The 16800-nt window shown below is 40.3% G+C and overlaps 2 protein-coding genes across 5 annotated transcripts; both read right to left on the bottom strand.

The window, feature by feature from the left end:
* Positions 1–8382: 8382 nt before the first annotated feature.
* On the bottom strand, positions 8383–13589 carry mmp21 (matrix metallopeptidase 21). 3 transcript variants are annotated; one of them, XM_032501418.1, is made up of 7 exons: positions 13058–13589; positions 12050–12957; positions 11485–11620; positions 11250–11391; positions 10559–10816; positions 10307–10479; positions 8383–9721 (listed from the first exon to the last, which is right to left on the bottom strand). In XM_032501418.1, the coding sequence occupies exons 1-7, from the start codon at positions 13208–13210 to the stop codon at positions 9416–9418; spliced, it is 2076 nt and encodes a 691-aa protein (XP_032357309.1). In that variant the 5' UTR covers positions 13211–13589; the 3' UTR covers positions 8383–9415. The 3 variants fall into 3 exon arrangements, with proteins under 3 accessions (XP_032357309.1, XP_032357310.1, XP_032357311.1); XM_032501419.1 differs by having other exon boundaries at positions 11485–11624; positions 12054–12957; XM_032501420.1 differs by having other exon boundaries at positions 9566–9645.
* Positions 13590–13808: 219 nt separating this feature from the next.
* Positions 13809–16761, bottom strand: uros (uroporphyrinogen III synthase). Of its 2 annotated transcripts, XM_032501475.1 has the most exons (10): positions 16540–16761; positions 15991–16065; positions 15777–15860; positions 15584–15680; positions 15300–15374; positions 14807–14881; positions 14617–14700; positions 14400–14485; positions 14221–14319; positions 13809–14127 (listed from the first exon to the last, which is right to left on the bottom strand). In XM_032501475.1, exons 2-10 carry the CDS (start codon positions 16051–16053, stop codon positions 14005–14007), a joined length of 786 nt encoding a protein of 261 aa, XP_032357366.1. In that variant the 5' UTR covers positions 16054–16065; positions 16540–16761; the 3' UTR covers positions 13809–14004. The 2 variants fall into 2 exon arrangements, with proteins under 2 accessions (XP_032357366.1, XP_032357365.1); XM_032501474.1 differs by lacking the exon at positions 16540–16761 and having other exon boundaries at positions 15991–16242.
* Positions 16762–16800: the final 39 nt, after the last annotated feature.

Below are 16800 nucleotides of genomic sequence, written 5' to 3'. Positions count from 1 at the left end.
ATGAAATTTTTTTTTTATATTTATATACAGTATATATATATGTTTAGGAGAAAATCATTTTTGTTGATGATTCATGACCTGAACAATTGTGTTATTCAATGCCATGATCTTTTAGTGAAATAAGTCCATGGTGATGAACAAAATCACCAAGGTAAAGTACTATACCAGAGTTGACTTTCTTCAGTGTGTGGGGTGTGGCAGCTTTGAGTTATTGACAAGCTTTGTTGTAGGAAGAGGGTGGTGCATTTGGCTCGTCCTTGACCTTCCTGTGAACCAAATACATCAGTAGACTGTCTCTGAGGAGATTAAAATCATGCAACAATGGGACATCGCAGGAGCCAAAAAGGACAGGGTTTCCCAAATATACCAATCTAAAGCGTTCTGTCAGTTTTGTCTGCACAACGCGGTGGTTTAATCTTAAGAGGCAGTATATGCCTCTGTTCCGTTTCCTGTCAGGGCAACAAGGAGGGTCATGTTGAGTGAGACTTTATTTCTCTCTTGGAGGATTTATGGGGACTCAGGAGGAGATAAGAGATGTGTGGGCAGTGTATGTCTTTGAGGCATCATCACAATCAACTGTGATCATACATGCAGGGAGAGCTGTGAGTGCTGCACCCTTGTCTTATTACAGACAGCAGGTGCAGATGGTTAAAGGCAGGTGCTCGGCAAAGAAAAAAAGGGAAAGAAAAAGAAGAAAAAAAAGAACAAGCACCTGGTCCCTCTGTTGTAGCAGTCTGGGGCTGCTCTCACTATGATTAGCTTTGTTTCTCCAACAGAGCACAGCGAGGAACAGGACCTACAACTTCATTAGGGTGGAGCACAGCACCCCTTCTTTTGCTTTTGTCCTACACTTGACTGCACTAAGTTAGAGGAAGACGGGGTGTCTGCGAAGATCAGGCTTTTATTAAGAGACGCGGCTCTGTCACTGGAGTGGGGCCTTTCCACAAGAAAAGAGCTATAATCTGATGCATGCTAGCTCTCCCGGGTCACGGTGGTGCAAACACTGAAAAAGCACTGGCCTGATTTCACAAAGACCTATGCAGAGAGTGAAAGAAAGACCTTAAGAGCTGACCTGACTAGCAGTAATAAGTTCACTCCAAGAGTTTGGCTGGGATTCAGCATTCTGACTCGCTTCTAACTTTGTTGTTTGAGCTTCAGTGTGCAGGTAGTGAGTTTGAGAGCTGTGCATATAATAATCACCAACCCCTGCTTGGAGCGACCCATTTTCAGGATGCCATGGTGTATCTTAAAGGACGAGCAGAGGAAATGAGTGCTAATAGTGTGTTTGTATTGTCAGAGCTCATATGCCCACAGATTTGTCTTATTCATGCACTTCATCTGCCAGCCATCCATTGAATAATTGAAGGAATTATCAGGCTAGGGGATCCAAAGCCCCTCAGAAATGTGTCATGCCCCTGAGCAAAGCCTGCAGAAAAGGAAAGAAATGAGAAAGAAGGGCCTCTTTATTCAGAGCTGTGTGTGAGGCCTCAAAACACAACCCAGTAATGTTCCACCTACATACAAATACACACATAGAAAGTTAAAACACAGAGGTTGATGATGCCACAAATGGCAAGCTTTGACTGGCAGAATATCAATAGCTCATAACAGCGGGAGCCTATGCATGTCAGATAAATTTATGATTCTCTCCAAATGCTGCTCTCCTTTTTTCCTCTGCATCAGAATGGGTGTTTTTGGAGTAGCTAGATTTCACCATGCAGTTTGGCTAGTGTCCCTCATACAAAGAATGTGACTGACGCAACATTAATCTCCAAACAAAGAGACTGGCACAACTACTCCGCACAATTTCAGGGCTATGAGGTGGCAACGTCAGTCTCAATTTCTCACTGCTCCTTCACGAGCTGTTCCACTTTCTCCAATTCTCATTTAGATCAAACAAAACACTCCAAAAAGGAGGTGAAACGGTACCGTTTAAATCTGTGACACACATGCACACAGGGGACCTCCTTCTCATTTTCTAAACAGAGTCATGGCAAGAACTTTTAAATTTGCCATAATAAGGTGTGACCTACATGGGAGCAAGCCAAAGCTCAAACTCCAGCTCCCAGCAAGATTCCTGCCTATTGAGTATTCCAAAATGTAATGCATGAACATTAAGGAGGAGAGCTTGTACTATAACGACATAATTCTCTCACTTCCTGGAGCATAGGTTAGAATTCATAACACATCCTTCAAGGTGAAAAGCACATAATATTTATTTTACTGATGTACTGTTTGGCACATTAAAAAAAACCCGTTACCACACCAGCCAGAGGTTGTAACATAATATAATCTCTATGACACTGACATATGAAATGTATCCCGTAGCTGACATTCATGAATAATGGCAGCTGTTTGGAAAAAAAACAACTCTGAGGTCTATTTTCAAATGGGTTTCAGCTGCGGTGCTGAAAAACAACTATCATGCTGTTTGTGTTGATCAGAAAGATGTCTGGGAATGCATCTTTCATGAACACGGGATAGTGTAACATGTATATTTAAGAAAAACACATACAGTACACACTACAGGAAATTGAAGACTTTAAGATTACGATTTGACTGCACACTTACTGACAACTAAAGAAATGGGTAAATTGCAACATGTTTCGTCATGCATCACAGGATGGATACGTGTTGGCTACATGATATTTTGATTGCAGAGCAAACGTGTCAACATTTTTTGAAAGGTTCTCCCAGAATAGAATCATTCACTGTGTCCAGTGTCAGTGTGAAAGGCTAGCCTATTCTCTGTGTGGGCTGGGGGCCTTGTTAAGGGTGACAAGCAAGCATGGGGAGAACTCCAACAAGCAGTTCAGGAAAAAGCTGAAGCCCCCACAGGCTCCCCGCACCCCCACCCCCCAAGTTAAACCCCATCTGTTCCTCTGGTAGAAAAGGGAAGAGAGATAGGGTGGAGGAGAAAAAGGGGTGGGGGTACTGAGGTGAGGGATCTGGAGACAGCCGTAGGAGAGAGATGAAGGAGCAGGAGGAGGAGGAGGAGGATGGGGCGGAAGGAGGAGGAACCCCAATCTTCGGCCACTTGACAAATTCCTTGTTTGGTGCTCCTGAATGTACAAGTGGTCTCATAAGCAGGTGTGTTTCTGTGGCCCAGAAGAGAATAAAAGATGGACTCATCAGATAAAGGCTATTTTGTTGACAGGTGGTAACAGCACCTTGACATATTTTGTGTGCATTGAGATCAAGACTGCAAAAAACAAGTCAATCAAACAAAACCGGTTCGAAACTTTTCATGTTTCTTCATTTTTGAAAAAACCTGCCATGGCACGTACGTTTCCTGTCACTTTCCCAGGCTTGAAACGGAGGCAGCGGCAGGGGCAGTGACTTCTGTGTGGCCATGCGTGGGACGGTCTCATCCCTCCCCCCTTGACCTGCAGCTGCCACTCAGACTGACATCACTAGAATACCCCTTGTTTTGTCTCTAAGACTCTTCCACAGCCAAAGGTCAAGGTTCAATTTGCAGTGGGTAGGAGAGATTCCTCTAAGACATTTGAAAGCAAATTAGTGGGCCAGCTTATTACGTGGCTTGCCTGTGGCATGACAAACATATCCTTATTTACACCCACACTATTTGCTCCTCAGGTATTTAGTCAATACGTGAATGCTGCATTATGCATGAGGCTGCACAATGCTTAATTACACTTGCATGATTTGGATTCCTAATTCAAATTAGTCTGTTTGATACATGGACTATTCTCAAGAGAAGACATGTAATTACTGTGCTATTTCCATTTGGCATAGTGACTCCTGCTTACATGTGTAACCAAGGAATGATATAAAGTCAATAAGACTTGTTCTGTCATCTAAAAACTGCTTTATTCTGCAGACTTCTCCACGGTATAATGATGGCGTGAAAGCTAGGGTTTGTGAATTCCAAATCCTATTTACCTCTCCTCAACATGAAAGGTCCTTAGTGAAGAGCACTTTGCTTGAAACTATTTGATGATAAAAAGCTTTTGAAATATTGATTTTAATGTGAAATTGAGAGGCAGTCGTGAAGGCATCAGTCAGTGTTTTTCTCTTTTAATCCCAACTTATTTATATGAGGGCAAGCACAGGAGCAGAAAGGGAGGAAGGGAGAGAGACACATGTGGGGGAACATCTGTGTGTGTATGAGTGGGATTCTTGTGAGAGTGCACATGTATGCATTTGTGGGTGTATGTTTGTGAGTGTGTGTAAAATTATGTGTATTCCCATGAGTATTTTACTTGTGTCTATTGCTGTGACTGAGGTGAGAGACTGCTTGATTTTTGAACCACTGTAAACAAGCCAGAGCCTTGTTAACAATGCCACTCAGAGTTAATGTGCAAAACAACTTTCCACTCAACATCCGCTTTTCAGGAAAGTTTGAATTCCTTGCTTATTACTACAGAAAAAATGCTGATCTGCACTCTATCTCAGTATGCCGGCGGAATCAGCTACAAATTCCCTGTCAAACATACTGAAACATAGCACATAGTGTGTGTGTGTACCCAGGTAAATGTATTTCCATAACTTGTCATTTCAGGATCTCTCTCTCACACTCACACACACACACACACACACACACACACACACACACACACACACACAAACAACACACACACACACACACACACACACACACACACACACACACACACACACACACACACACACACACACACACACACACACACACACACACACACACACACACACACACACACACACACACACACACACACACACGACAGCATTTCTACAGTAAGTCTCTGACAACTGGGGACACACAGAATGCGGAACGATTCCTACCTTTCATATCTGCTCTCAAAATACAACTGACATATTCACAAACACACAGAAATGCAACAATACAATGCAAGCGACCTACCAATAAAAGCATAAAGATACTCCAAAAAACTACACATTAATAACCAAATATTGGTACTTGTATCTTTGCATTCATGAGCATTTGGTCCAAAAACACATATTTCTCATTCTAAAAGGTAAAGATTGAGTTTTATTCCCCTTGCATCTAAGACCAATAGTTTAATCAAAATGTTGTGCGGAAATCTAAATAAAAATGTAAAAGATGGCTTTACACAAAAAAAAAATCAATACGTTGAAAAATGAGTACCAATTTGATATACAAAATAGACACCCGACAATTATGGGTTAATACAGCAGTCCTGAGGACTGGTTGAACGACTTATATGTGTTGAGGTTTCCCTCTACTGGCCTCTTTTTTTTCTGTAGCATAAAAGATGAGTTTACCTACTTGAAGGCATAAGATTGTGTAGGCTATTTCTACAAAATGCTAAATCCCTGGACATTTAAAAAAAAACAAAAAACAAAACACCTGTTTACCACAGCCTACAACCTCCTTTAGCTTAGCCACAGTGATTCTGTAAAGTGTGCTTGAGGTTCTTGAAACGCGCTATATAAATAAAAGTTATTTTTATTATTATTTACATTTTTATACGCCAGTTACACCACATTTCACCGTATACATGCTAATCCATGGCCTGTCAATGTGCAGTGCAGTTTAGTGCAGATTGTTTTTTTTTTTTTCTATGGACATGTAAGTACTTGGAAGGGTACCTATAGAAACATGTAAAAAACAACACATAAAATGTCATATTTACTACAATCTTTAGGATGATGTCTTCTTATTACTGTTGTATTTATTTGTACATGTTTTATACTATAGTCTATACTATACTATATACTATATTTCTTTTGCTTGCTACTTAGGAAATTGAAAGAATTCAGAATTTTAAAGGTTCTCTCTGTAAAGCTCAGTTTACTGGGGAATACTTAGCCTGTTTAAACAGTTGTATGTTTTCTGCGTGTCTGTAGGAACTTTGTCAAGTCTGAGAAAATAACTTGATCAATGTCATTGGGGCTACCTTAGCTTGACGACTACACTAGACCCCTTTGACGACAAGACACCAGGAAGTTAAATGAGTTAGAATTTCAGTTGGTGGTTCATAATGAATGAGGGATAAGGAAATATCAAGGTACACCCGAGTGGGGTAGGGGAATGGGATGCAGGAAGCTGTTCCATCCTCCATGGCTACTGATCAATAATCGTGAAGTAATGGAATTGTTTATTCCTTTTCCTGATGAGGTTGCTACTTCCCTCACTCTCTTCCTACAAGGGCAGACAGGGCATGAAAGATTTTCACTGTGTGAATATTATGACAAGTAGGCTACAATTATCATTACTCAACTCAAGTATAGCCTACAAAAAATTGAAACTATTCAACATCATTCACAAGGTGTGAGGATAAAATGCCATCATTTCTAACAAAGAAATGGAAATGTTCTCTTTCTATGAACTTACTCAAAGTGATATCCTTGAGCTCACTATTAAAGCCAAAGTGCACAAATATAAAATATTAATGAATGTTACTGGACAACAATGTCATTGAAAGACTGGAGCTCGCAGAGCATACATTCATATGCAACACACCACTGCACCTACATGCAGCAGTTTGTTTAAGGGTAATTTATATGGTACCAAGGACCTTATATTCCCTGCATGTGTCTTTGAAAATCTTTGAAACTGGTCCAGTATTGAGCAAGAAAATGCAAATGTGCACCATCAATGTATGTCAACTAAAAGTGCTCGTTTTTGCCACTGACAGTAACATTACGGAAAGATGAAGAAGTTGCCCTTATCCTGCCATGCTTTCTGATGCCAGTTCAACCTAGCTAATAGCATTCACGTTAGCTCTATCTGCAACTCACTACTGTCGGAACAACATTCTTTCTTTAGGAAAATGTGCTTTAGTATAGTCTTTCTTCTCCTCTTTGGCTGGCAGTAGTCATTACGTAAAAAAGTGTCACTTCAAACCCTAAGGCGCAATGTATGGACCAGCGTGTTGTGACGTTCAACTCACCAATTTTGTTGGCACAATTTAGAAATGCACAATTGGAAATCTTTTACACAACACAAAGCTATGCTGTCTGTAGCCTACCCCAAAAACAACAAACTCCCCGAACACCTCGCAAGATTTCTGAACGAGACTTCACCATCTTCCCAAAGACACTTATGACAATCTGATTCATTCAGAGGTAAAAACAACCACTGCGCACACACTGATGAAGCGCATTTGCATTACATTGCAGCCCAATTCGCAGCCGATGGTTACAGTGTTCTGGAGTACATTCCTATGTTCTCCACACTGCTCTGAGACAGACATGATGCAACAGCCCTGCAAGTTATTTTCTTGGCAGAGTTTAGGAGATTTTTGTTAAATGAATGTGCTGCAGGAGTTTTGTCCCTTTCTCCTGTTTCTCAAGTGCCTCTCATGAGAATTCCTGTGCCATGACACAGGTTTTTGAATCTCTCTGAGGCTGCTGAGGCTCAGTATCCATCAGCATGATTGATTTCATTTATCTTACTCGCATCCAAAGAGGTTGAGGGTGTAGGGAAGAGAGCTTCAATAATAGCAATGCTGTTAGGGCAAAAACACAGATCATTGAGCTGTGCAGTATGGCAGGCGGGGACTCACATTGTATTTGTGGAGAACTCCAGGGTGCAGGGGATGTATGGTGCTTCATAATGAGTCAAACAAACAGATCACAAGCTTCCACAGTACTGCAACATACTGCATTCAATATTAGTCTATCAATAATTCCTGCTGAGATGTCAACTACACAGCAATGTACTGCTACAACAAACATATGGCATATTAGATTCAAACAAATCCGACTTCATGCTGAATTACAGGATGTTTGTTTGTTTTCTTGGAGGGATAATATGTCTGTAAATATTGTAATAATAAAAAAGAAATCTCTAAAATTGTAAGTGGATTTGAACCAAGACATGATGCCCATTTCAATGTAGTCACTCAAATTCTAAATATATCATGAAAATTAAAAGGAATGTTATCTGAAGAAGACAAGCACACATCCGCAGAAAAAGATGAACAAGGGCAGTTATCTGTATGCTGTTATTGCCATAACAGAAAGCTCATTCTGTACATGCGTGAGCAGACTCATCATCTCATGACATCCGTCTCTGTAACCCCACTTACCATGACATTTTCTTCCTTTGCTTGTAATTGATTTCTACTTCAATTTATTAATATAGCCTATGGAGCGCCTGGAGCACAACGCTAGTTATCTGGGGCCCACCAGGAGCTTAATCTTCTAAGATGAGCTAAATTAATATGAGTGTTCAAGTAACATATTGATTACAGAATCAATGTCTGTTTCTTTGCACCATGCTCAAATGATTTCTATAAAATGGAACAGCATTGAGTAATACAGCGAGTCCCTTTTTCAATCATTTTTGCTTAAATCTCAATTTGAACCGGGTCTTTTTGGATTGATAGTGTGTAAATCCTTTACCTTACACTTCTTAATAAGAAGGAATTCAAAGAAACGGATCACTGGTTAGACGTTTTCCACCAACTCCAGCTTTTTTATTACTAAAGCTTATATTGTTTTCTTCCAGGTCAGACCAAAAGTCTGTTGCACTGCAGGGGATGAATCAGAGCACTGAAGGGACTTTTGTGAAGGGGTCGGGGAGTATCATGGTTTTCCAACCCCTTGAGGCAAATTTGTGACTTGTGATATTGTGCTGTAGAAATGAAATGAAATTGACTTGACTTCAATGAATTGACGGGATATTCTTTCCTGCCTGGAGGCAGCTGTAGATTAGAGCTTCTGCAGGTGATTAATAAGGAAGCGATAGCTTCATACATTCAGTGCCAATGTGCTGAGATCAGACAGTCAAGCTATGGGACCACACGGATCTACACTTCCATCATCATCATCACAGGGCAATTGGCGGATCTGGTTACAATTCTGTATCCCTCCCAGCAACATATTAAGCAAATAAGTAACCATAGGACTCTGGATCAATGTTTCCATCCATTGTGTGTAATATTTCTGATGACATACTGTACATTTTAAACCATCACATAAAATGTCTTCTTTAATCTGTAACTTTACCCAGAATCCCCTCTGTCTTCTGAATACATTTACATTTTTATTCATGCATAATAGTACAGGTACTTATAGGCATCTTTCTTCAAAAGATCCAAAAGAGAAGTCACCATAGTTCTCGATATGACGGTGTATGAAGAATAAGTAACCATCTATAAATAAGTATATTTTCAGTAATGCTCTAAACATCTTAATCATAAAAGGTCCTTCAGGATAGTTTTCATGCCAATATGCATTTGGCACCTCTATGTGAGGGACAGAAAGAGCTGCTGATGTGTTAACAACACCTTGTTGAAAGTTAGCCAACAAAAATATTCAGTTGTTTTTGTCTAAGATCTTGATTTGTGGATAAATATGTAAAAAGAGAATCGGTATCTACACACATATGACAACATGTATACATACCACAACAGGTGAATATCAGTAGTCCATATCAGTACACATCAGTAGGGTTTATTGGATTTCTGCTTCAGCAAACTCAGCGGGTTAGTTTGAGTGCAGTGGGATGAACGTTGCAGATGTCAAACCAGTGCTGATCCACCTCCTTGTGTGGCAGCAGGCCATTTCGTGGCAGAATGGGCCGGCGCCAGCGATGGCGGCTGCCCACCACCTGCCAAAAGCGTGTGCCCTTGAGTAGAAAGATGGCATTGTGGGTGTAGGAGAAGTAGGCAGCATCAATGTTGCCATCTGGATGGTCTCCACTCACCACTGGAGGGAAAACATCTCTGATGTTTTTAGGGAAGCCTCTTGCCAAGCTGTTGGCTTCCACATCGAATGCATACACCTGTTTGAACAGATAATTGTTTTCCATGTTATATAGAAATCAATTCAATTCCAGCACACAAAGAAATCGCTGAGGAAGTGTAGCAGCTTTGTTTGCATTAATATGTTCCCCCATAATGCTGAGAAACAATTAATTAGCTTGGGCTTTGGTCTCGCCCAGACTTTGTTTATGCATACATATATAATACTTACTGTGTATTATGTGTGTGCCTTGTTGCCTCTGTGGTCCTATTCAGCACGCAGAAGACTATATATAGCAGCACTGTATTATTGCATGTCTCGTTTAGTCTTCTCACGTACAGTTTGGCCGAAAAAATGTTGAAGAAAATGCCAAAAACGTTAGGAAAATAAACCAAAAATGTTGAAAATAAAAATGTATTGTGAACCTAAACTCATATAGGGGCCAGATCAAAATTAGCAAGGGGCCGGATTTGGCCCGCGGTCCTTGAGTTTGACACATGTGCCTTAAACTGTCACCTCACTGGCCTTCCCTCACACAATCACCAAAGCTGTTGTGGTTTCTAACCTACCTCATCTAACTAATCTGTGTCATGTGTCGAAGAGAAGATAAGGACGCATTTCTTACAAGAGTGTTTTTGAAGAAGTAGATGTGAGAGTCCCTCCTGTCATAGAAGGCTGTGTCAATGGGACTGAAAACCCCTGGGAAACCCTCAGAGATTAGCCTTGGATAGCGGTGGCCTTCAGGGTCCTGTCTGAACACCTGATCATTCTCATTGTCATACCTCCAGAACTGAGCACCTGTACACAAAAACACCATTTAACAAACAGAGCTATATAATGAAAACATGTTTGTACGCAGGCTTTTTTTTAGGCTTACCTTTAAAGAAGTAAACAGCATCTCTTTTTCTGGACCACACATGCACATAAGCATCCACTCCATCCATGGGAATTCCACGCCAGCCAACCTGCAGTGCAACTGGATCTCCATAGCGTGTTCGGTTATTTCTGTTCTCATACAGCCAGTACCAGCCGTCTCTCAAGAAATAGGTGTTAAAGCGGATGACCACCTCCCCATAGGGAGTCTTCTCCTTTCTGATCCAGTCAAATGCTGTGTTGAATCGACCTTTACATACCCCTGGGTTCAAACAAAAGCATACAGAAAACAAATTGGTTTTGTGTCAACCTATGAGTATGTAAATCAGGAGTGTCAAACTCAACTTCTCTAAGGGCTACACTGGAAAAAAGAAAATCCCATTGAGAGCCAGACGTAATTTGTTGACAATAAAAAACGTTGAAAATAGCACCCAAAACTTTGGGAAAAGCACCAAAAATGTCAAACAAAAACGCCATTTGAAAAGAAATCCCCAAAACATCTTAAAAAAAAAGGTTAAAACATGTTGAAAATAGAAAAAACTATGCAGGCAAATTTAGCAAGGGGCTGGATTTGGCCCTAATCCTTATAGCCCTGACTGGCCCTGTGAGTGCGTGTGCGTGTGCGTGTGCGTGTGAGTGTGCGTGTGCGTGTATGTGTGTGTGTGTGTCCACTAGATGGTGCTGTAACCCTGTACCATAGAGATGCTGTATGGTCTTCCTGTCCATCCAGTCCATTTCAAAGCCTGACTCCTGGGGCAGATAGCTGGGCTGCATTATTGAGCCAGCTCTGTATGAGTGGGGGAGACCCAAAACATGGCCGATCTCATGAACTGCTACCTAATACATAGGAAATTAAGAAATCTTTTTAGAATGAAACCCCAGATTATTCTTTTGCGTTATACATCTGATGATTCCTTTGATCATGCTTACTTTGAGAAGGCTGATCCCACTGCCAGCATTGGGAGCAGTAAAATGTTCGTCGTCATCAAAATGGATATCACCCAGGAACCAGGCGTGGGCAAATTCTTGACCAGTTCCATCAAATCTCTGATTGCAACCCAGATGCCTTCCTGTGTAAAATATAGTGGCACAGAAAAAAAAATTATGCATTCATTTCTCAGTCAATTTGATAAAACATTATCAGCAAAGTATTTCACACGGCGCGCTGCTCTAATGTACCAAACCAACATATTCCTGCTGTGTGGAAGACTGATGATGGCCATTACAGCTAAAATATGTTGGTTCTTAACATTCCATTTTTTTTCCCAAGATCGAATTATAAAATTTGAATTGTGTATTTTCTGTACATATCTGACTGAGTAGGTGAGAGAAAAACTTTTGTAGCCCACTGTACTTTAGTTTTTGTATACAGTAAAACTTCAAAGAGAAGTGATGCTATCTTGAAAATAACAGTAGTAGTAAAAGACAACATACAATTTTCACTTACTCTCTCAAAAAAATACTTGGCAATAAGTGTGTATGTATTGAGTCAGACCTACCTGTGCCAAAGCCTAGCCTGATATCAACATCCTCCAATGGGGAACGTGTATCCTCCACAAACTCCAGCGGAGACACTTCACTCCACATCCTGAAGGCCAGTCTGAAGATGTACCTCTGGTCTTCAATGGACAACTGACTGCTGTAGCCTTCTCCTATCAGCCTCCATTTCAACATCTTCTTAGAAAAGGCCATGTAACCTGTTTCACTCAAATCTCTCTTGTGCCTGCTTTTGGATACAAGAGTGGCAAGGTGACGTTTTCTGCGTTGCACTGCTTCGCTCTGAGGAGCGTTCACGCTGATATTTACCATTTGACTGTCCATTTTTTTATCATGTGAGCTGTTTAGAGAAGTGTTGTTTAAAATGTGATCAGTTATGTTCAAGTCTGTGTAATTCATGCTGGTGTCATTGGAAACACTTTCTGTGTCATTAACATTGAATATGTAGTCTTCAGAGGAGTTAGCAGTACCAATAGAGGAGTCACTGATTGTGCTGTTACTACCAGTCTCATTGAAAGTGTCACTGAAACTGTTTTCAGTATCTGAGGCACTGCTGTTCTCAGGTGCGACACGGGTGTCCAGGTTAATCTCCTTGTCAGGGACTCCACACCTTGGTTTGTTCATTGCCGCCTTGGTGGCCTCATCAAACACACCTGTGGCAGGCAGGCCTGATACAGTCTGAAACTCCTTAAGCGCTGAAATAAATGCTTGGCTCTCAGTTAGACTGTTGTGGCCATCTTGTTCGCCATCCTGTGGAGCATCCCTTGAGTGATGTATAGATGTTCCTTCTTTGATCGTGTCTTGAAGAACATCCAGGAAGTCGTCATTAAAAGAGGTGTCTGAAACTTCAAACTGGATCTCCTCCCAATTCACCGGCTTAATGAATCCATATCTAGAGAGAAATAACTATAACAAGACATGAGTGACATTATATGGCTCCTTTAATCAATCATACAAAGAAGAAAAAACAGGGCAATTGAAGAAGAAAAAAAGGTAAGATTTGTACCTCTGCTGTGTACTTGTCTGATATGACCTCAGCTTGGTGAGAATTAAAGGGCTGCACATCTGAATGATCACGGTTGTGGAAAAGTTTCTCTGCATCAGCTGAACTAATGCTCGTCCAGAAAAGCAAAATCATCAGCTGGATAAAAGTCAGCATCGTGGCATTGGTTTACTCATGTAACTATACGCAAGTAAGAAGCCACAGTGCTTTATAGGCAGATCCGGAGTTTCTCCACACCCACCTACAGGTGCGACTATTTGGACGTATCCCACTTTCTTCAGCTTTGTGTGAAAAGTAAACACATCTTTACTGTCTCCTACTGCTCAATTTAACTGAATTGTATGGATGTGTTACACACGCTCCACTGGTTTTAAATGCACTGCTGTTGACCTGTGGTAAAAAAATTGAAACCTTCACTTTCATGTGGACAGTAACAGTTTAGGACAGCCATGACTTCTGCTGACACCTGTTTTAAATAGGACACACACACACACACACACACACACACACACACACACACACACACACACACACACACACACACACACACACACACACACACACACACACACACACACACACACACACACACACACACACACACACACACACACACACACAGTTTCACAATGCCACTGACCAGACCCTCCATATTAGCACAGTGACCCAATTTTATTTTCAAAAACAAACCCAACATGGACTTTCTTGAGCAAGCTTAACATAAATAATGTAATTATATTAACTTACATTTTTCGAGGTATTTATGGCAAAAAAGCTAATTATCAAGTTAGCCGACATACAGTACAAACAAAAATAAATAGTGCTGTAAAAGTAAAACAGACAAATGGCAATATATAATAAAAATAATGAGTATACAGAATACACCAATCATACAGGATACAGCGAGAAAGAAGATAAAGTGGATGGACTTGAGATCTGCCTGAGGGGGGTTACTGTAGAGCTCTGGCTATCACTGCAGCCAGGTGTTCAGCTGTTGGCTTTTCTGCAGTACAGCTGACACACAGGCCTGCTGCTGTCATTTCGTCTTGTGTAGTAGGCCCTATGGCTGCAAACTGAAAACAAAGTAGTTTAAGTGACTATCAGAGACACTGAAATACTACAGATTCATGCATTATTTCATGTGTGTGCCTATGAGGAGGAGGTACCTTTATTTGTGTCAGCTGTTCACCTGACAGCCTTTGTATCACTTCTAGGCAAAACTTCACTCCTGATGGACTGAAGAAAGCTATGCTGGCTGGAGCGCCCTGTAAAAGGCACAGACCAATTAACAGTTGCTACATTTAGAAAAGCCTTCTCGAAAATAGCAGAAGGAATGTGGGTTTACCTGCTCTGTGAAATAGTTCTGTAGATTTTTCTCGAGATCTGGATGTTCAGCTGTTTGATAGACAGTCAGCGTCTCTAGGGGCACTCCTGGAAACAAAGAAACGGATCCCCACAGTGATAAAGGTAGCACAATTAATATTTCATAATTAGTGTAGCCCTAGTGGGACTTTTATCATCTTGAGTCTTAATCCTGGGGCACAATAGGGGAGAATGCTTACCATTTTCCCTTAAAGCCGTAGGCAAGACTTCTCTTTTGATTGAGCCACAGGGGAAAAAAAGTGGTTGAATATTTTTGTCCTCTCCTATGATGAGAATGAAGTATAAGGTCGTATCAGTTATCAGAACAATTGTAAATTTCCCGATAAACTGAACTAGGAAGAATGTTCTTAGTATAAAGTCACATCGTACGTTCAATGATGAGACGTGATAGCACATCGGCTGTCCCTGTGTCCTCGCCTAAAGGCTTCAGACCCAGATTCTGTACTGTGCAAGAACAAAAACAGAAAGGATTGGGATTATATTATGAGATATGGACTGTCGATATCAGCAACAAGTTACTGAATAATTACACAAATGGATGATTTAGTAAACTCTTTCAATTACTAAATACACAACTCTGACAGCAAACAGACAACAAAGAGATCAAGCGTCACTAAAGAAAGAAGGTAGAGCACACGTCAGGAAGATGCTGCACCTCGCAGTAAACTGTCACTTGTTGTACGACCTATTTTCAAATGACTGAGGGTAGTGACATCTTCACACACTTCACACACTTCAGTCAGCTCCAAGTGCCTGCCACACCGTGTCAGAATTAGCATTTACATAACAAGGGTTCATAAAAAGCACAATGAAAAAAAACCAAAAACATTTAAAGTGTTTTTTTTATGTGACAAGAACTCACCTAATTCAGCAGTTGCCTTCCCAACCACATATATGGACTTGGTGTTCCATTTGTCTTTCACAGAGCTGTTCCATTCTTAAATAATAATTAGGAAAAGGATAATATTTAATCAAGGAAATTGTTCCAAATCTTGGTTAGCAGTCCAGGAACACAGTACACAGAATTGATAGACATTTAACCAAACACATGCTTTCAGGGGATTTATCAATGAAGTACAGGGTGCACAAATTATTATTATTATTATTATTATTATTTTGTAATAAAATTCCTTTGCATCCTCTCACCTTCCCTTCTTTCTTCTGCTTCTAAGCACATCTTTACAGCCTCCACTGCTCTTGGACTAGTAAATATTAGACCTCCTTGTTTTTCTGGTTGGAAAAGCTGAAATAGGAAGACATGTTAAACAACAGATACATTTGCAAAAAGTATAATATGTAAATGAATAAAATAAAAAGGTATTGTAACAACGGAATTTACCTTATCTGACAAGGTGTTTAATGAGACAAATTTAAAAGACAGCACGGGAATTAGAGTAGCTTCATGTCCATGTGATGCCAGCTCCTGTGGAATCAAAATAATAAATTCCTATCAAAATTTGCTGTGAAATGCAAAGCGTAACAAGTGGAGGGAGTGCTGGAATGACAGACGCTGAAGATACATACACAACACATGTGTTAATGTGTTAACACACCTTAATGTAAGGATCAGGTCCAGACTCTCCATCCCTTGGCTCTTTGAGAAGCAGTATGTGCATCTTAACAAATACCTTAAAAAACAGAACACGCCAGGATGAAATATGAACGCTGCTGTCGAAAAAAAGCCAACGTCCGAAAATTTAACTGCACTGAGGACAGATGGGTGTGAAGGCAAGGTAAGCTACACCCTAAAACTGTCATTTGCAACCTGCTGATAACATTACTGTTGAGTCACGTTTGTTGGACTGTATATGAGAAAAATATGAAAAGCAATAATGCCACACTTTTTCGTTAAAAGCATGTAATGTGTAACGTCATATAGCTAGCATTAGACTAGAAGACGTGGCATATCTCTTCTGTGTTATTGTTTACTTTAGCAAGACACACTGAATGGCAGTTTAGCTAGCTCGTAACCATCCCCTAAAATGTTTCCATAATGCCTAGCTAGTAATAATAAGCGACTAATTTATCTGGCTTGTATGATACATTTAAATGAATTACAACGGATAACCAAACAGAAAAAATATAATACGTAATTCACGTACCTTTAGTAGTACCTACCGCTGAGTACATGACAAATAAACAAAAAAAACGCTGAATGCCTGACAACTTTCAGCCACGGCCAAGAAGGGGGGGTTTGACATAGAATATTTGACTAAGGACCCAAAATTGTTAAAGTTAATTGTAACAAATATGATTTACTCCAACCAATATAGAATGAATATGTAAACAAAATTATGTAAATTATACAATTGATAACGGGGAAATAGTAGTTTAGTTACAATTTAGATAAACAATTTATATAC

The sequence above is a fragment of the Etheostoma spectabile genome, chromosome 21 (assembly GCF_008692095.1).
Source record: "Etheostoma spectabile isolate EspeVRDwgs_2016 chromosome 21, UIUC_Espe_1.0, whole genome shotgun sequence".
In the NCBI taxonomy this organism is placed as follows: Eukaryota; Metazoa; Chordata; class Actinopteri; order Perciformes; family Percidae; genus Etheostoma; species Etheostoma spectabile.
This window is presented reverse-complemented; position numbering and strand designations above follow the sequence as displayed.